This window comes from Chroicocephalus ridibundus, chromosome 7 (genome assembly GCF_963924245.1).
Source record: "Chroicocephalus ridibundus chromosome 7, bChrRid1.1, whole genome shotgun sequence".
In the NCBI taxonomy this organism is placed as follows: Eukaryota; Metazoa; Chordata; class Aves; order Charadriiformes; family Laridae; genus Chroicocephalus; species Chroicocephalus ridibundus.
Window position 1 is genome coordinate 46,313,178 of NC_086290.1, and position 18,069 is coordinate 46,331,246.

The following is an 18,069-nucleotide window of genomic DNA, read 5'->3' on the forward strand; positions in this document are numbered from 1 at the left end:
GGAAAGTTCAAGGGTTTTTTTTTTAATCACTGCCCAGCCCAAGGGAAAAAACACAGACCTGCTGTTTAAGAACTGAAAACTACAAGAGGAAGATGATCGAGCTTGTGTAGTTACTCTTCTTTCCAGGACACATTGGTTGGTTGTTTTTGTTTTAAATCTCAGTGGAGAGCTTCAACTTAAAATCACTGAGTTCTCATACAGGAATAGCGAAATGTCCTCTGTAAATCTTTGAAAAGAACAGTACATTGAAGGGAAACTCTTCATATAAACTGTAAATGACACATTTCCGCTGTCAAGGTTTATAACACTTTTGAGTATCTTCACCACCCTCATCTTCTTTCCCTTCACTTTCTTCTGGTGACAATATCGCTACCATACCTCAGCTGTTCAAGTTCTCTTGCAAATCAAGTAACATCCAAAATGCCCCTCACAGGTGCCTGTAGGTTTTGTGTTATCATCACGTTAATGACACAGCAGGTCCTGCCAAACCTACAACCTGCAAAACCTGAAAATAATCAAGAGATTACATAACTACATGACTCTGCCGTTCCTTTCCACCCCCCAAGGTCCCATGGCACAAGGGCAGGGGCAGGAAGGGCAGTCGTGCGCTCAGGTTGCACCAGGGAGGAGAGAGCAGGAACCTTACGCTTGTCCTATCGCCCGTCACTTGGGAGAAGAGACCAACAGCCCCCCGTCTACACCCTCCTTTCAGGGAGCTGTAGAGAGTGAGAAGGTCTGCCTTCAGCCTCCTTTTCTCCAGGCTGAACAACCCCAGCTCCCTCAGCCGCTCCTCACAAGACTTGTGCTCCAGACCCCTCACCAGCTCCATTGCTCCACCACGCAGGTGGTCCGTGAATGTCAAGTAGCTCTCCAGGACCCCTCTTCTCTCCAAGGCCGCATCCTGCAGGATTCTTCCAAACAAATCTCTGAAAAGCTGCAGTCTGCTGTCCTGAAAGCGAGGGCTGTGGTCCTGCTCTTTGCCCTGCTCCCTCCCTTCCACATCCTCAACTCCACCGTCTCAGGGTCACTGACTTTCAAATCCTCACCCAGTTCTTCCTCCTTCACCAGTACAAGGTCTCCAGCAGAGCACCTCTCCTTGATTCCTCCATCACCTGTGCCAGGAAATGCACTGTAGAAATCTCCTCGATTGCTTGAGCCCTGCTGGATTGTCCTTCCAGCAGGTACCTGGGTGGTTCAGTTCTGCAGTGAGGACCAGGGCCTGTGAACATGAGGCTTCCTTCACTTGTCTGAAGAAGGCCTCCTCTCCATCTCCCTCCTGAACAGGAGCTCTCTAGCAGATACCTGCTAACACAGCACCCACCGTGGTCTGCCTGCTGACTCTGAACCATAAACTGTCTCCTGTCCCACCCTGAGCAGAAGGCAAGTCCACCACCTCGCCTTCCCAGACAGCGCTTCCCGAGGAGCCCACGTCCCTGCACCTCAGCCCTCCCGCCGTGCCATCTACCCACCACACCTCCGTGCTCCCCCCGTGGTCCCAGCCTGCTAATCACGCACAGACTTCTTGCCCTGCAGGTGGTTCTCCACACTGCGTGCAGGAGCGTGCAGGCGCTTCAAGGAAGCACCAGCTCTGCTGGTTTCCCAGGGAGAGCATGAGAGGCTCCTGGGTCGTGCTGCCTGTGTGTTGGCATGTGCAGGAGTGGGGCTGCACATGTTCCTGCTGTGGTGCATGTGTGGACTTGATTCCCTCCTGCTCCAAGGAGCAGTTCTGGGATCACACCTGGGGTGTGTATAAACCCTTTAGACTGATCCATCGCCAGACACAGGCCAGTCAGTCCAGCTGGGAACAGCCCCAGAGCTCTTTATTTTGTATTTGTAGGTGTATCTCAGCAGCTGAGAAGCCTCCCAGCCCCTTGGCTAACAGCCACTGCCATAGCCACCACTCCCGGCACCTTCCCCTCTGCTGCGATACCAGCATCTAGTGCTAGGGAGGAAGAAAGAAAAGCGTATGATCATATGCACAGGGAGAAGGGAGAGAAGTCCTGCAGGCATAGCTCAGGCCACCAGTGTTGTGATCTGCTTGCCATGAAGCCTCAACGTGTCTGTGAAGCGGGAGAGGCCCCTGATGCCCAAGCCCATGACAAGGTCCCAGGTGCAGCTAGTCAGCCTGGGGCTGAGTCTGGTGGGGCTGAGACCTTGGGTGTCCCATACAGCTGTCCCCCCTGGGGGCAAGGTATCTTGGGGCAGGACTCTGCAAGGGAAGGACATGCGCTCTGGTTTGGAATGGAGAGAGCCAGCCATCAGAGGGATCCCTCTGCTTTCAGCCAGTACTTTTACATCCCCCATGGAAAGCCACTTGTGGGTGCCCAGGCAGTCCCCTTGGGTGTCAGGGAGGTCCAGCACAAAGCCAGCCTCCAAAATCTGCTTCTGTCTCACAAGGGCTGCCAGAAAAATCCCTTCTTTCCCCCAGGGCTGCCCTCAGTGGAGGCAAGGGCCCTGCAGCCGGGGAAAGCACCATCCCTTTTTGGAGACAGTTACCAGGGAAGCTGCCTCTGCTGCTGTTGACGCCACCTCTTGTTCTCAGTGACGTGCTTGTATATGGTCCTCTGTGCTTGCTGTGGCTCCAGCCTTCTGAGGACCTGGGCGGCTCATGGGGAAAGGGGGCTGCAACAACAGGGAAACGTCATCCCTCAACCTCTGCCGGAGACCCTTCTGCCTCTCCCCGCCTCCAGCCCCTGCGCCCACCCTGTCCCCCGTGTGCCCACCCTTTCACCCTGCGGGTGAGTTTGGGGCCTTGGCTGTCAGGGTAGCCCGGCTCATGCCCGGGTTAGGGGACATCAGAGGGTGTCCTGTGCAACCCCAGGAAGCAGGGACAGGGAACATGGACATCTCGGCATAGTCATGGCTGCTCCACTGCCCCAGGCTGTGGCAGAGCAGGCACACACTTACTCAGGCTGGAGTCTGTCCATCTGGGCTGCTGCTGCCGTCTCCTCTGCTGGGAGAGGGTTTCCAGCCTTCCTCCACCCCTGCCTGGCCTCCTTTCTCCTGGGCTGGGCTGGAGGGTGGGGAATCGAAGTGCCTCCAGTGCCGAGGGCCTGCCAAGGAGGAGACCCTCTCAGAAAACCAGAGGGCAAACAGAGGTGCCGTTTCCCAGAGGACCTCTTGAAAGGAGCCTGCAGCAGGACCTGGGCGCCAGGAGACTCTGTACCACGTGCCCATCATCACGGGTTGACAGCTGCTTCTGCCCCTCACATCCTGCTGCTGATCTCTCCCGCACGGGGACGAGCAGGCAGAGCCCTGCCCTGCAGCTGGGTGTCAGTCCTGCTCCCACCCCGTGAGACCTGCCACCCCGGGTGCCCTGACAGAGAGGGTCACTGCTGCTCTCAGCGGTGTCAATCGCTGCCCATACCTGGAGTGGCTTTTGGTCCTCCCCTGCAGACCAGGCTTCCCACACTGCCAATTCCGCCTTCGCTTGCTGCAGCTACTCTTCCCACTGGATTTTTGATTTCTCCTACTCTGCAGAGAGCTGCCAGATCTCCTGGAGAGGATGGAAACACAGCAGCAGGCAGGATTAGTCTCCACTCCTGGAGGGGCTTCATCCGGCTCTGAGCCACGTTGGTGTCCCTCAGCTGCCCAGTCACCAGCACTTTGCCCCTGCCCAGATCAGAGTCCTGCCAGGCTCCTCAGCTCATGGCAGACACAGCTGAGTGACCAAAGACCTCCACTGTCAACGACCTAGAAAGGACTAGCACATTTTCCGTAGCCCCTGGCCAGAATCAAGTGTTTCATGATGACCCAGGGGGCAATAACAGGTGGGAAGGGTGTGCAGCACCTTCCTTTTCGTCAAGAAGATCTGAAGGAGGTGACAGACAGGTAACAATGAAAAGAAGCCAAGGGACTCTTTCAGGATGGCTCTCTGCATACAGAGGCATTTGCACAGTCTCAAGCAGCGCGGTAGTTGGAGCAAGGCAGAGCATGTACCTGCAGCATTCTCCCGAAGCCTTCAGAGGACAGGATGGCAGCGGTGGGCCTGGCTGCAGGTACAGGCTCCTGCCTGACGGCCTCCATCATCCTGGGGGAGCTGCCTAGACACAGGGGGAGCACACTGCAGAGAGACACCAGGAGGAGTCGGCATGAGCATGGGGCAGGTTGGTCTCCCATTTTCATGTGGGATCCAAGCTCCCCAGGCTGGAAGAAGAGGCGCGGGATGTGGGGCCATTTCCTGTGGAATGGGGGAGCCTTCCCTGAGCCACATCAGATGGATGGGGTGGAGAGGCAGTGGAGAGGACTGCACCTCAGGTCTGCTGGAAGGGCAAGCAAAGTGATGTGGGGCACACTCAACATCTGCCATCTTCCCCACCAAGGGGCCTGTGATGAGGCAAACAAGCTCATGAAAACTGTGGGGCATGTGTCAGGGACCTTCCTGAGTCCCTCCAGCTGGAGTGTCCAAAGGGGATGTCTCTCCTACATGGGCTCAAGGATCCCTTTCATCCCATCCCACAAGGTCTTACCTGGCAGAAGTCTTCTCCCCCAGGTCTTGCTGCCTTCTGCCTGGACTCTGGCTTGGCAGCACAGGGAGGGAAAACTTTGCCCGCCACTGCAGCAGCTTCTCAGGATGCCCCGCTGTACCTGGGAAAGGAGGAAGCTCTTTAGAGCAGCCCCATGGCAAGTGCATTTGAATCAGGCTGTGGTCACCCAGCGTGGGGAAGGGATGGAGAGCTGGGACCCATTCCCATACCTTTTCTGATGCTCTGCTGTTCTGCAGCCTTCTTGTGACGGTTGGCGGGAGCCTCGACCACCGCGGCGCTGACCACAATGAACTGAAAACTGGAAAGCAAGTGATGACACAGGTTTGAAGAAGGGTGACCCCTACCCTCTGCAGCTGCCCAGCACCAATCCTCCTGGCTGTCATGCGAGGCATGGAACCCCTACCCTTTGTGGCCATGCAGAGGTTTTATTTGCAGTCTCCCCCCAACACCAGAAGATGTAGCTTAAAGTCCTTTCCGTGTACAGCTGCTTCTCTCTGATGGGGATGACGGCAGATTGGGCGTGAGAAACATGATCACAATGCCCGGCCACTCCAAGAGAATACAAGCATAGCCCAAACTCATCATTAGTTCACCAGAAACTAGTCACTTCAGGACTGATCCCTGACTCAATGCTGAGTGCCGAGCCCCAACAACACACGCTTCTGAGCAGGAGCTGAGAAGCCAGAGACTCAGTCGGTGGAGGGCTGCAGATGCCGCACTCACCTCGGGAACGCATGGTCAGGAGCAGCCTGCATCCCCTGAGCGGTGGTCGCTCCACTGGAGACCACTGCACATGGCACCCACAGCCTCCGCAAAGTGGCACAGAGCTGTAAGAAGCTTCCCAAGGCAGTTTTCTCTTGGATCCCAAAGGAAGTGGGCACTGTGTCCTGCTCCAAAAGAAAGCCACTTCTCAACAGCCCTCTCCCAAACTCTCCTCCGTGAACATTAGCCCTTGCTCTGCTCTGGAGAAGCTGCAGAGCAAACCCCGAGACTGCGCAATATAACACTGCCAGGCTTTTCGTAGGGCAAGGACCCAGAACCTCAGAAGAAACTTTCTTTCCCGAGGCAGAAGTCAGTGGGGGTGAGCATGGGGAAAGGCGTGTCACTGCCCTGCCACATCCAGGCTGGCCAACGGTGATCAGGTTACTCACCCTTCCATAGGCTTCCCAAAGACACTTAAGCATCCTCAAAACCGGAGCAACTTACAGTGTGAAGCAGTGCCATGTGGCTGGCCTTGCTCTCCAGTCCTGTGACACAGTCAAAATAAAACCGCATGCATAGCATACCATCTTGGCAGGACAGAACGCCAATGTCCTTGAAGGCGAAGGAAAGGTGCTGCCCGTTCCTCAGTTGGAAAGAGTACAGGAGTATGGTGTCTCACACACAGTCCTCCACCATGTGCCGCAGGAAGGAGGTGGCTCATGATAGCCACCTGTAGTTCAGCGGCTTGATCTCGACATCCTCTGCAAGGAGGAGGAACATCATCACTGACACAGCAAGCTAAATTTCCATGTAAGATTCGTAACAAAATGCCACAGAAAAGGTCATTTATAAACACAGCTCTTGGGGAGTGGTTTGTTTTGGGGGCGCTCAAGCCATCCCCCGACCTTTGGAGGCAACTCTCTCCTTCTCCCAGCCCTTTCCAAAGAGCACAGAGCACACAGCTGCCCCTAGACACAGAGCGGGGAAGTGGCGGGTGGCCGCTGCCTTCTCAGCAGGGATAACCACTGTGGGGAACGTGAGCTCCTGCAGACATGCCACGTCAATGTTCAGCTGGAAGACTGGTCTTTGAGCTGTAAACACCTCTTCTTCACCCTGGAATTGCTCTCGGATCATAGCGAAGGTCCCGAGTCCTGGCAGCAGGACGCACTGCCTGGGAAAAAGACCAAAGGCTGATGAGTGAGGACTTCAGAGAGGGGCAAAGTGAAAGCTTTGGAAAAGGCCCCCCATGTTCTCCGTTTGTTTTCTTCCCCTCCTCAAAATATTTGACAACATCCCTTGGCTAGAGAAGATCCCAGGCACTTCCAGCACAGGGAATACCCCTGGGACTGATTCCTATGGATTATCCTTGGCATTGGACCCGCATAATCCCCTGTGTCTCTGCCTGGTCTCTTCACTCTGACCACAGCAAAGGGCAAAACCCTATCATCCGACAAATGCTTTCTCAGGCTAGAAATGGACTTGGTTTCTCCCCTGGTTGACCAAGTAGCAGCTCTCGGCAGATGGAGTCTTCTCGGTGTGCTGCCACAATGCTCAGGGAGGGATTGCTCCCTGGAGCCCAGGCTCTCCAGGGCAAAGGGCGACACTTCACTGTCTCCTAACCAGGAGGGCTTTCCCCAGGCTGAGGCTCACCCCTGCCGTGTCCCCACATGGGGACACCAGGATGGAAGTGCTTATGGGCTCCCTTTTACCCTTCCCTGCTTCTTCCTGCCTCTCTTACCCAACCTTGTCTGCAGTGAGGAGCGGCGGGTTCCCCTGCTTGGCCGAGCTTTGGCCGGTGATGGCTGCTCACACCTGTTTTGGAGCTGGCTGCAACCGTCTCCCACTGGCCCTGGCAGCCCCTCACCCGCTCCCAACCAGGTCCCACTGCAGCTCCCACTGCTCACCCCTTGCCGTCCACACCCAGCACAGAGCACCCTTGCCCCGCCAAACACGTGCTTAAGGACCCTTGGGACATGCATCCATTATAAACTCTGCCTTTAGCATCCTCTCAGTGGAAATGAACTGCCCCATTTTCAGCAAAGGTCCAACCTGATGCTCAGTTGACTGGGTAACTGATTTCCTTTTCTATTGGGCTTCACCAGAACTTGGGATCGAGACTCTGGACAACCAGGACTCCAGAAGTTTGTCGCTTGGATCTACAACTTGGATATGTTTTTTGGGGGTTGTGCCTGTGCATAAGCAAGGTGCTACATTCAGGTTGCAAACAAACCAGCACAGCAGATGCCCACCATCAATGAGCGCACATTTCCATGCTATTATGAACATTGCTGGTCCTGGAAGATGCGTTTTGTTTTCCTAATCAGAATCCCTTGTCCCATACATACATTGTAGAAACACGCACAACTCTACAAAACCAAATCAATGGTTTGTACAGAAGCTGCAGAGCTAAGGTGCAGTGCATTTTTTTGTTTAATTTAGGTCCCTTAACAAGTGCTTATTATCGATACCTCGATCTACCATGCCCGTTGCCCACAAGAATAGCAACGTCAAAGTGAATGTGACTAGAAAGGCATTTTTAATAAAAGGAGAAAGGAAGCCAAGAAAGCCAAAGACCAAAAAGAACAAATGCTTGAAAATTTTGACAGCTTGGGATTACCAGTATTTTACAAACTCTTAAAAAGCATTTGAGAAAGTCATATCTTCATCATAGACAAGATAAGAGAAAGGCAAAGCTGATCTGTTAGCATGTATTATTTCCCTTTGTTGCAATATTTATTGGCTTAAATAGTGAGACATACAAGAATAAGACAGAATGTAGAGAAATACAATAATAAGACAGATAGTTCTGTCAGTCTTTGCATTTTTCAATCCAACAGAAACTTAGGAAAAGCAATACACAAAATAAAAACATTGAATAACCTTCATATAAGTTAGGTAGTGTGATGGTTTGACCTTGGCTGGCTGCCAGGTGCCCATCCAGCCACTCTATCACTCAGCAGGACAGGGGGGAAGAAAATAAGATGAAAAAGAACTCATGAGATAAGATAAAGACAGCTTTATAAAGAAAAAGCACATGCTGCACACAGAAGCAAAGGAAAACAAAAAGGTTTTTTTCTCTACTCCCCATCAGCAAGTGATGTCCAGCTACTGCCTGGGACGTAAGGCCTCAGCACGCGTAGCGCTTCTACAGAACACAAACGCCCTAATGATGAATGCCCTCTCCTTTCCTTCTTTCTCGTAGCTTTTATTGCTGAGCAGACGCCATGTGGTGTGGAATGTCCCTTAGGTCAGTTTGGATCAGCTGTCCTGGCTATGTCCCCTCCCAAGCTTCTGCCCACCCCCAACCTACTGGCCTGTTTGGGTGGGGTCAGGGGCAGTTTGGAGAGACAGCCTTGATGCTCAGCAGTAGCCAAAACACTGGCATGTTATCAACAGCTTCCAAGCTACAAATACAAAGCCCAGCACTCTGCGTGCTGCTGTGGGGAAAGTGAACTCCATCCCAGACAGACACAGGACATCCTTACATGGTCTGTCCTGGCACCCCTGCACACAAAGAAGAGGTGCAGCGTATTACAGAAGAAAAAGCTGCAATGCAAAGATGTCTTACAAGACATGCACAACAGGACTTGACCAATAGTGGCCTTACCTGTACAAGTGGGTTTGCTGCTAGTGAAAAACAGACCAAACCATCTGAAAGTGTCAAAGTTGCAAGAAAATTGTGCAAACTCAGCTAATAAATATGCATTAAGGGCACTCGCACAGAGGGTTTGCATGTCCAAATGCTCCAAAGTGAATGGTAACAGACGATACCATGGCCAAAGTTTACATAACCAATAGGTTATGTAAATTGTAAAAATCAATACGTGAATAGGGTTCAGATTGCTTACAAGGAATTAAGAGTTTTAACACAGGGTGAGTTTAACTCATGCTCCCAGCTGAGAGACGTGTTTATTGCTGGCAATAACAAAGGGGAGTTAGCTAGTGTGTGTCTAGAATCACAGAATACCTTGTGTTGGAAGGGACCTTTGAAGGTCATCTAGTCCAGCCCCCTGTCCTGGTTTGTGGTAAAACAGAATCTCTGGAGGAAGAATCCCATTCTTCCCCTGAATGGACCCACGTCGCAGCCATTAGTAGAAGATGCCTTCCTACGAGACTGACACAAGAGAAATTGAACTCACTCCAAGATATCCTGTGGTTAGTCGCCCCTGCGACTATGGAGAGGACATGAGTAAGTGGGATAGAAAACCTACCTCACCCCTACAGGCATGAGTAAGTGAGTTGCGAGATAAAACAGACAGAAGAAAGAATTTTTCCAGGAGGATGGTTGCTCCGACCTATGGTGAGCGATCCTCCAGTCCAGGTAGGAACTCATCTGCTAATGGTAGGTACTATGCTCAATATTAGAAGGGCCCTGCCTCCAGCCAGGAGGAGGAGAGGGACAGCTGAGTTTATTGGACTGAGTGGATTTGATGGCCTGGCACATTAGAGCCACAGAATTATATAGCCCTGGTAGACACTGGTGCACAGTGTACCCTTATTGCCATCGGGTCATAAAGGGGCAGAATCCATCGCTATTTCTGGAGTGACAGACAGATCTCAAGAACTGACTGTACTGGAGGACGAAGTGAGCCTAACTGGGAATAAATGGGAGCAGCACCCCATTGTGATTGGCCCAGATGCTCCGTGCATCCTTGGCATAGACTACCTCAAGAGAAGGTATTTCAAAGACCCAAAAGGGTATTGGTGGGCTTTTGGTATAGCAGATGAAGAGGCTGAGGACATTACACAGCTGACTACCTTACCTAGTCTTTCTTTCAGCTGACCCTTCTGTTGTGGAACTGATGAGGGTTAAAGAACAGCAGGTGCCAACTGCTACCACCATGGTGCATTGATGACAATATCGCACATACCGAGACCCTCTGATTCCCATCTAGAACCTGATTCATTGGCTGGAGACCCAAGCAGTGATCAGCAAGACATGCTTGCCCTTTGACAGCCCTATATGGCCAGTGCGAACGTCTGACAGAGACTGGAGAATTAACAGTAGACAATTGTGGCCTGAATGAAGTCACACCACCACTAAGTGCTGCTGTACGAAACATGCTATAACTTCAGTATGAACTGGAGTCAAAGGCAGCCAAGTGGTATGCTACAACTGACATTGCTAATGCAGTTTTCTTAATCCCTTTGGCAGCAGAGTGCAGGCCACAGTTTGCTTTCCCTTGGAGGGGTGTCCAGTACACCCGGAATCGAGTACCCCAGGAGTGAAAACACAGCCCTGCTATTTGCCATGGGCCGATTCAGACTGCACTGGAGAAAGGTGGAGCTCCAGAATGCCTGCAATACATTGATGGCATCATTGTGTGAGGTAATACAGCAGAAAAAGTTTTCAAGAAGTGTAAGAAAATAATGAAGATTCTTTTGAAAGCAGGTTTTGCTGTAAAAAGAGGTAAGGTCAAGGGACTGCACGGGAGATCCAGTTTTTGGGAATTAAGTGGCAAGATGGGCAACACCAGATCCCAATGGATGTGATTAACAAAATAACATCTATGCCCCCCCCCTACTAAAAGAAAGGAAACACAACCCGTTTTAGTTGTTGTGGGTTTCTGGAGAATGCATATTCCAGGTTATAGTCAGATTGTGAAAACTCTCTATGAAGTCACTCAAGAGAAAAATTATTTTACATGGGGCCCTGAGCAACGACAAGCCTTTGAGCAAATTATACAAGAGATTGTGCATGCAGTAGCCCTTGGACCAGTCCAAACAGGACAGGGCATTAAAAATGTGCTCTACACTGCAGCCGGGGACAATGGGCCTACCTGTAACCTATGGCAGAAAGCACCAGGGGAGACTTAGGTCAACCCCTAGGATTCTGGAGTCGAGGATACAAAGGCTCCAAGGCCAATTATACCCCAACTGAGAAAGAGATATTGGCAGCATGTGAAGGAGTTAGAGCTGCTTCAGAAGTAATCAGTACCCGAGCACAGCTCCTCCTGGCCGCCCCGATTACCAGTACTGGTCTGGATGTTCAAGGGTAAAGTTCCTTCTACTCATCACACCACAGATGCTACCTGGAGTAAGTGGGCTGCCTTAATCACTCAGTGAGCTCGAATAGGAAATCCAAATCATCCAGGAATCATAGAATTGATCACAAACTGTCCCAAAGGCAAAGGCTTTGGAATGCACCAGAGGAGGTGGTGACATGTGCTGAGGAAGGCCCACCTCATAATGAACTCTCAGATAATGAGAAACGGTATGCCTTGTTCACTGATGGGTCTTGTCATTTTGTAGGAAGGCATCAAAAGTGGAAAGCTGCTGTGTGAAGACCTACACAATGAGTCACAGAAGCGGCTGAAGGGCAAGGTGAATCAAATCAATTTGCAGAGGTAAAAGCCAACAGCTGGTCCTAGACATTGCTGAATGAGAAAAGTGGCCAATATTCTATCTCTATCCTGACTCATGGATGGTGACAGATGCTCTGTGGGGGTGTTTAAAGCAGTGGAAGCAGAGCAACTGGCAGCGCAGAGGTAAACCTATCTGGGCTGATGAATTGTAGATATTGCTGATTGTCTAGGAAAACCAGTTGTAAGGATACAACATGTAGATGCCCAGGTACCCATGAGTCGGGCCACTGAGGAACATCAAAACAATCAACAAGTGCATCAAGATGCTAAAATTATCCAGACAGACTTGGACTGGGAACATAAAGGTGAACTATTTTTAGCTCGGTGGGCCCATGACACTTCAGGTCATCAAGGAAGGGATGCCACATATAAATGGGCTCGTGACCGAGGGGTGGATTTAACCATGGACGCTATTGCACAGGTTATCCACGACTGTGAAACGTGCATCGAAATCAAGCAAGATAAATGGTTAAAACCTTTTGTGGTATGGGGGACGATGGTTAAAATATGGGTATGAGGAGGCCTGGCAAATTAACTATATCACACTCCCCCAAACCTGCCAGGGTAAGCGCTGTGTGCTTACAGTGGTGGAAGCAAGCACCAGATGGTTGGAAACCTATGCCATGCCCCATGCCACTGCCTGGAATACCATCCTGGGCCTCAAAAAGCAAGTCTTATGGTGACATGGCACTTCAGAAAGAATTGAGTCGGACAATGGGACTCATTTTAAAAGCAATCTTGTAAGTAATTGGGCAAAATAACATGGCATTGAGTGGGTATCCCCTGTCATGCCCCATCATCTGGGAAAACTGAGCAATGCAATGCACTATTAAAAACTACGCTGAGAGCAATGGGAGGCAGAACTTCTAAAAATTGGGACAAGCATTTAGCGCAAGCTACTTGGTTAGTTAACACCAGGGCATCCATCAATCGAGCCTGTCCTGCTCAGTCAGACCTTTTACATACTGTAGAAGGGGATAGAGTCCCTATGGTGCATGAAAAGAATATGCTAGGGAAAACTGGGGTTTTCCTGTGTCAGGCAAAGGCAAACCCATTTGTGGGACAGTTTTTGCTCAAAAAGGTACTTGGTGGGTGATGCTGAAAAATGGAGAAGTTCAGTGTGTACCTCAAGGAAATTTAACTCTCGGTGAGAATACTCAGTTCTGAGTGACAGATGTTAGCTGTTATATAATACAAAGAGTGTTCAATAAGTGTTTTTCAGGATGACATAACAGTGATGAAACTTGAGCTGGCTTCATCAAGTGGTGTCCAGGAAAGTCTTTGAGGTGGTGGACATGCTATCTGTGGGCATGAACCACGATGAATTTCATACCATTTTTTCCTGCCCTAAGAGTCTACTAGGATAGATGAAATCCTGCAATTATGAACTAAATTAACTTAGCAAACTTTTGTGTATAAAGATAACTTATAAATGAGTGACCTGTGCATATATATATCTAGATAAGAGAGTGTGTGTGTATAGATTTGATAGATAAAAAAGTAATAGTGATCTCAGCATGACGCAAGTGGCATGGACTAAGAGGTGGAATGTCCTTGTTTGAGGTAAAACAGAACCAATTTTCTGTTTTTACTTTTTAGCTAAGCCTCTTCTAACTAACTGAACTCGCTGAAATTAACAGCATAATGTGGAGACACATTCAGGTGATAAGACCTGATTATTTGTAATTTATGACAAGGAATAGTAGGCAGAGAAGCTCTTGCTTATACTTACTGCTACAAAAACCAAGGCCAGATAACTTTGTTATTTGCCCCATTGGAGGGTCAGAAGCAGAGAACTGTAGAGGGGTTGCACCTCTGGGAGGAGCGGACAGGAGAGGTGACCCAAAACTGACCAACAGGGTATTCCATCCCATCTGCATCATGCTCAGTATAAAAGCTGAGGGGTCAAAGGGTCAGCCTCTTTCTTCAATGACCAGCATCCAAGGAGGACTATGTTCATCTGCCTTTGATCCCATTCTGTGCATTTTTGAATCCAGATCCAGAATCCAGTTCCTCTCTGTCACTGAGTCCAGTCTGGGACTTCCCCAGTGCCTGCTGGTGACGTGATCGCCATTCTGAGAGCTTGATATGGTTTTGTATATATTGTATATATTTCATTATTTCCTTTTTATTATTTTATTATTAATATTTCATTAAAGTAGTTTAGTTCCTTCTGAACTCCTAAGTCTCTTGGACAGAGAGGTGGGGGAGAGCATCTGTCATTCGTCTCAGTGGCCAATCCAGCCCAAACCACAACACACCCCCTGCAATAAGCAGGGACATCTTCAACTGGATCAGGTTGCTCAGAGCCCCATCTAACCTGACCTTGAATGTTTCCAGGGGTGGGGCATTGACAACGTCTCTGGACAACTTGGGCCAGTGTTTCACCAACCACATTGTAAAAAATTTCTTCCTTGTATCTAGTCTAAATGTTCTCTCGTTTAGTTTAAAACCATTACCCCTTGTACTGTCATTACAAGCCCTACAAAAAAGTCTGTCCCCATCTTTCCTGTAGGCCCCCTATAAGTACTGGAAGGCTGGAATAAGGTATCCCCAGAGCCTTCTCTTCTTCAAGCTGAACAACCCCAACTCTCTGAGCCTGTTGTCATAGCAGAGGTGCTCTGGCCCTCTGGTCATCTTCGTGGCCTCCTCTGGACCCATTCCAAAAGGTCTATGTCTTTCTTGTGCTGAGGCCCCAGAGATGGAGGCAGCACTGCTGGTGGGGTCTCACCAGAATGGAGCAAAGGGGCAGAATCCCCTCACTCACCCTGCTGGCCATACTGCTTTTGATGAAGCCTAAGATATGGTCAGCTTTGTTGGCTGTGGGCACACGTTGCCAGCTCGTGTCCAACTTTTCATCCACCAGTACCCCCAAGGCTTTCTCAGCAGGGCTGCTCTCCATCCCTTCATCCCCCAACCTGTATTGGTGCTGGGGGTTGCCCTGACCCAAGCGCAGAACCCTTCACTTGGCCTTGTTGAACCTCATGAGGTTCACATGGGCCCACTTCTCAAGTCTGTCCAGGTCCCTTTGGATGGCATACCGTCCCTCAAGCATGTCAACCACACCACTCAGCTTGGTGTCATCTGCAAACTTGCTGATAGTGCGCTCCATCCCACTGTCCCTGTCATTGATGAGGATATTGAACAGTAATGGTCCCAATACAGACCCCTGAGGGACAGCACTTGTCACCGATATCCATCTGAATATTGAGCCATTGACTACTACCCTCTGGATGTGACCATCCAACCAGTTCCTCATCCACTGAACAGTCCATCCATCAAATCCATATCTGTCCAATTTACAGAGAAAGATGTTGTAGGGGTCCGTGTCAAAGGCCTTACAGGAGTCTAGATAGATGACATCTGTAGCTCTTCCCTTGTCCACCGATGTAGTTACTCCATTGTAGAAGGCCACTAGGCTGTCCAGGCAGGACTCGCCCTTGGTGTAGCCATGCTGGCTGTCTCAAATCACCTCCCTGCCTTCCATGTGCCTTAGCATAGCTTCTAGGAGGATCTGTTCCATGATCTTCCCAGGCACAGAGGTGAGGCTGACAGGGCGGCAGTTCCTAGGGTCCTCCTTTCTACCCTTTTTAAAAATGGGTGTGATGTGTCCCTTTTTCCAGTCACCGGGGACTTCACCTGACTGCCATGACTTTTCAGATGTCAGGGAATGCGGCTGGGCAACTACATCAGCCAATTTCCGCAGGACTCTGGGACATCAGGACTTATGTATGTTCAGGTTCCTCAGGTGGTCACGAACCTGATCTTCTCTCACAGTGGGAAGGTCTTTGCTCCTCCAGTCCTTGTGTTGCAGTCCATCCCTGCAAGGCAGAGGTTGCCAGTCCAAGGCAAAAAAATTGTTGACTACCTCAGCCTCCTCCTCATCCATTGTTACAAGTTTGCCAGTCTTGTTCATCAGTGGGGTATGCTTTCTTTGACCTTCCTTTTCCGGCTGACATACCTGTAGAAGCCCTTCTTATTATTCTTTGCATCTCTTGCCAAATTCAGCTCCAGCTGTGCCTTGGCATTTGTGACCCCATCTCTACACAACCAGGCAGCGTCCCCATACTCTTCCCAGGATAACTGTCCCTGCTTCCACTGCCTGTGCATTTTCTTCTTGACATTTAGTTTGACCATGGGGTCTCGAGAGCAGAGTAGAGGGGGAGAATCACCTCTCTGGATCTGCTGGCCACGCTTCTTTTGATGCAGCCCAGGATGTGATTGACCTTCTGGGCTGCAAGCACGCATTGTTGGCTCATGTCCAGCTTTTCATCCACCAGCGCCCCCAAGTCCTTTTCCGCAGGGCTGCTCTCTATCACCTCATCCCCCAGCCTGGATTGATAACGAGGGTTGTCCCCACCCAAGTGTAGGACCTTGCACTTGGCCTTGTTGAACTTCATAAGGTTTGCTTGGGCCTACCTCTCTAGCTCGTCCAGGTCCCTCTGGATGACGTCCTGTCCCTCTGGCACATGGACCACACCACTCAGCTTGGTGTCATCAGCAAACTTGCTGAGGGTGTACTTGATCCCACTGTCTATGTCATTGATGAAGATATTGAACAGTCCCAGTATGGATCCCTGAGGGACACCTCTTGTCACCCCTCTCCACCTGGACATTGAGCCATTGACCACTACTCTCTCAATGCAACCATCCAGCCAGTTCCTTATCCACCGAACAGTCCCCCCACCAAATCTGTATCTCTCCAACTTAGAGAGAAGGATGTTGTGGGGGACCGTGTTAAAGGCCTTGCAGAAGTCCAGATAGATGATATCCATTGCTCTTCCTTTGTCCACTGATGCAGTCACTCCATTGTAGAAAGCCACCAGGTTGGTCAGGCAGGACTTGCCCCTGGTGAAGCCATGCTGGCTGTCTCAAATCACCCTATTCTTTAGGGACATTTCTTCACACTCTAGCTGTTCCTTAACATAGAGGGCAGCACCTCCACCCCTCCTTCCTCACCTGTCCCTTCTGAACAGCCTGTATCCATCGGTAGCCACATTCTAGTCATAGTATTCATCCCATCAGGTTTCAGTAGTGGCCATTATGTTGTAGCTTGACAGCAGCATGGTAGCTTCCAACTCCTCCTGTTTGTAGCCCATGCTGCGTGCATTCATGTAGAGGCACTTCAGCCGGGCTGTTGGCTGTGACGCCTTCTTAGAGAAGCACCCCTTGGTGTTTTTCACGGGTGTTTCCCTGCTGACTCAGACTACTTCAGGAGCCGCTGGCTCATGTCCATTAGACTTTGACTGTGATGTAGTATCTCCAGCATGCCTTGGGGCAACAGGTCAAAGGCCCTTACTAGCGCCCCGTCCCTCTGACCCTGATGTGTTATCCCACAGCTTGTCATAGACAAGCCTAATATTATTATCCCCCTCCCCCTTCACATCTAGTTTAAAGCCCTGTCGATCAGCCCCACAATCTCTTGGGAAAAGACCCTCTTCCCCCTTTGAGAAAGGTGTTTCCCATTTGATGCCAATAAGCCCAGTGCTGTGTAGGCCATCCCGTTGTCAAAAAAAACACAAAATGGTGGTGGTGACACCAGCTGCGGAGCCATGTATTAATGGACTGGATTCATCTGTTCCTTCCAATGTCACTGCCTGCAACTGGAAGGAGTGAGGAGAAAATAGCTTGTACCCCAGATTCCCTTACCAACATTCCCAAGGCCCTGACGTCCCCTTTGATTGCTCTTGGTCTACGAGTCGCAGCTTCCTCTCCACCTACATGGAAAATCAGTAACGGGTAATAGTCTGAGGACTGTATCAAACTAGGGAGTTTCCTGGTGATGTCCTTAACCCAGGCTCCAGGAAGACAGCAGACTTCCCTGTGAGGAGAGTTTGCAACCGGCATATTGGACCCTCCGTTCCCCTCAGGATGGAGTCACCAATGGCTATAATACTTCTTTTCTTCCTTGTGGATGTGATGATATGGGCGGTACGCCTTTCTGACTGTCGAGATGCCTCTGGTGTAGATTGCCCATCATCCACATCCTCATTTGACTGGCCTTCCTCATCCAGTACCTCATATTTGTTGTTCAGAGGTACCAGGGGGGTGGGGTGGTCAAGGAGAGAGTTCACCTGCTGCCCCGACTGTGAACTTGCCTCCATTCACTCCCTTCATTTAGGCTTCTGCCTGACAGGAGCAGGGTACAGGGGCCCCTTGATCCTGGTTAATTCCTGACAGGTGCTTCTGTTTCTGTATCAAGGAGGGCAGAGCCTGGCTCCACCAGTCTATTTCTTCTTCAGCCTCCCTAACCTTCCCTGACCTTTCAACTTCCTCTCTCAGCTCTGCCACCAGGCTGAGCAAATCGTTTACCTGTTCACAACGCACACAGCAGTTCTCATAGCTGCCTCCTGATGCCAGTGAAAGGCTCTGACACTCCCTGCAGCCCATGACCTGGACGGCTGTATGTTTCTGTGGGAGCTCCATCTGGCTTCCCACATCCATTCTGGCTGAGGTTGAGCGTGCAACCTTCTTCTGGGTGGAAGCCATAGCTGAGCTCCTTAGCTCCTTAGGGA

At 50.5% G+C, this 18,069-nt stretch overlaps 1 protein-coding gene across 1 annotated transcript; it reads right to left on the reverse strand.

Annotated features, from left to right (window-relative positions):
• Positions 1 to 784: 784 nt before the first annotated feature.
• Positions 785 to 5,242, reverse strand: LOC134518390 (uncharacterized). The gene is made up of 7 exons (XM_063341131.1): positions 5,211 to 5,242; positions 4,697 to 4,785; positions 4,470 to 4,587; positions 3,368 to 3,496; positions 2,908 to 3,053; positions 2,497 to 2,622; positions 785 to 1,219 (listed from the first exon to the last, which is right to left on the reverse strand). The coding sequence occupies exons 1-7, from the start codon at positions 5,240 to 5,242 to the stop codon at positions 1,062 to 1,064; spliced, it is 798 nt and encodes a 265-aa protein (XP_063197201.1). The 3' UTR covers positions 785 to 1,061.
• Positions 5,243 to 18,069: the final 12,827 nt, after the last annotated feature.

What these genes read in the sequence shown, in the direction of transcription:
- LOC134518390 (XM_063341131.1), bottom strand. Translation starts at nt 5,242, where the DNA reads ATGCAGGCTGCTCCTGACCATGCGTTCCCGAG. An exon ending in CCTGACCATGCGTTCCCGAG is followed by an intron (nt 4,786 to 5,210) that starts GTGAGTGCGGCA and finishes CTTGCTTTCCAG; the next exon opens with TTTTCAGTTCATTGTGGTCA. An exon ending in GGGGAGAAGACTTCTGCCAG is followed by an intron (nt 3,497 to 4,469) that starts GTAAGACCTTGT and finishes CATCCTCTCCAG; the next exon opens with GAGATCTGGCAGCTCTCTGC.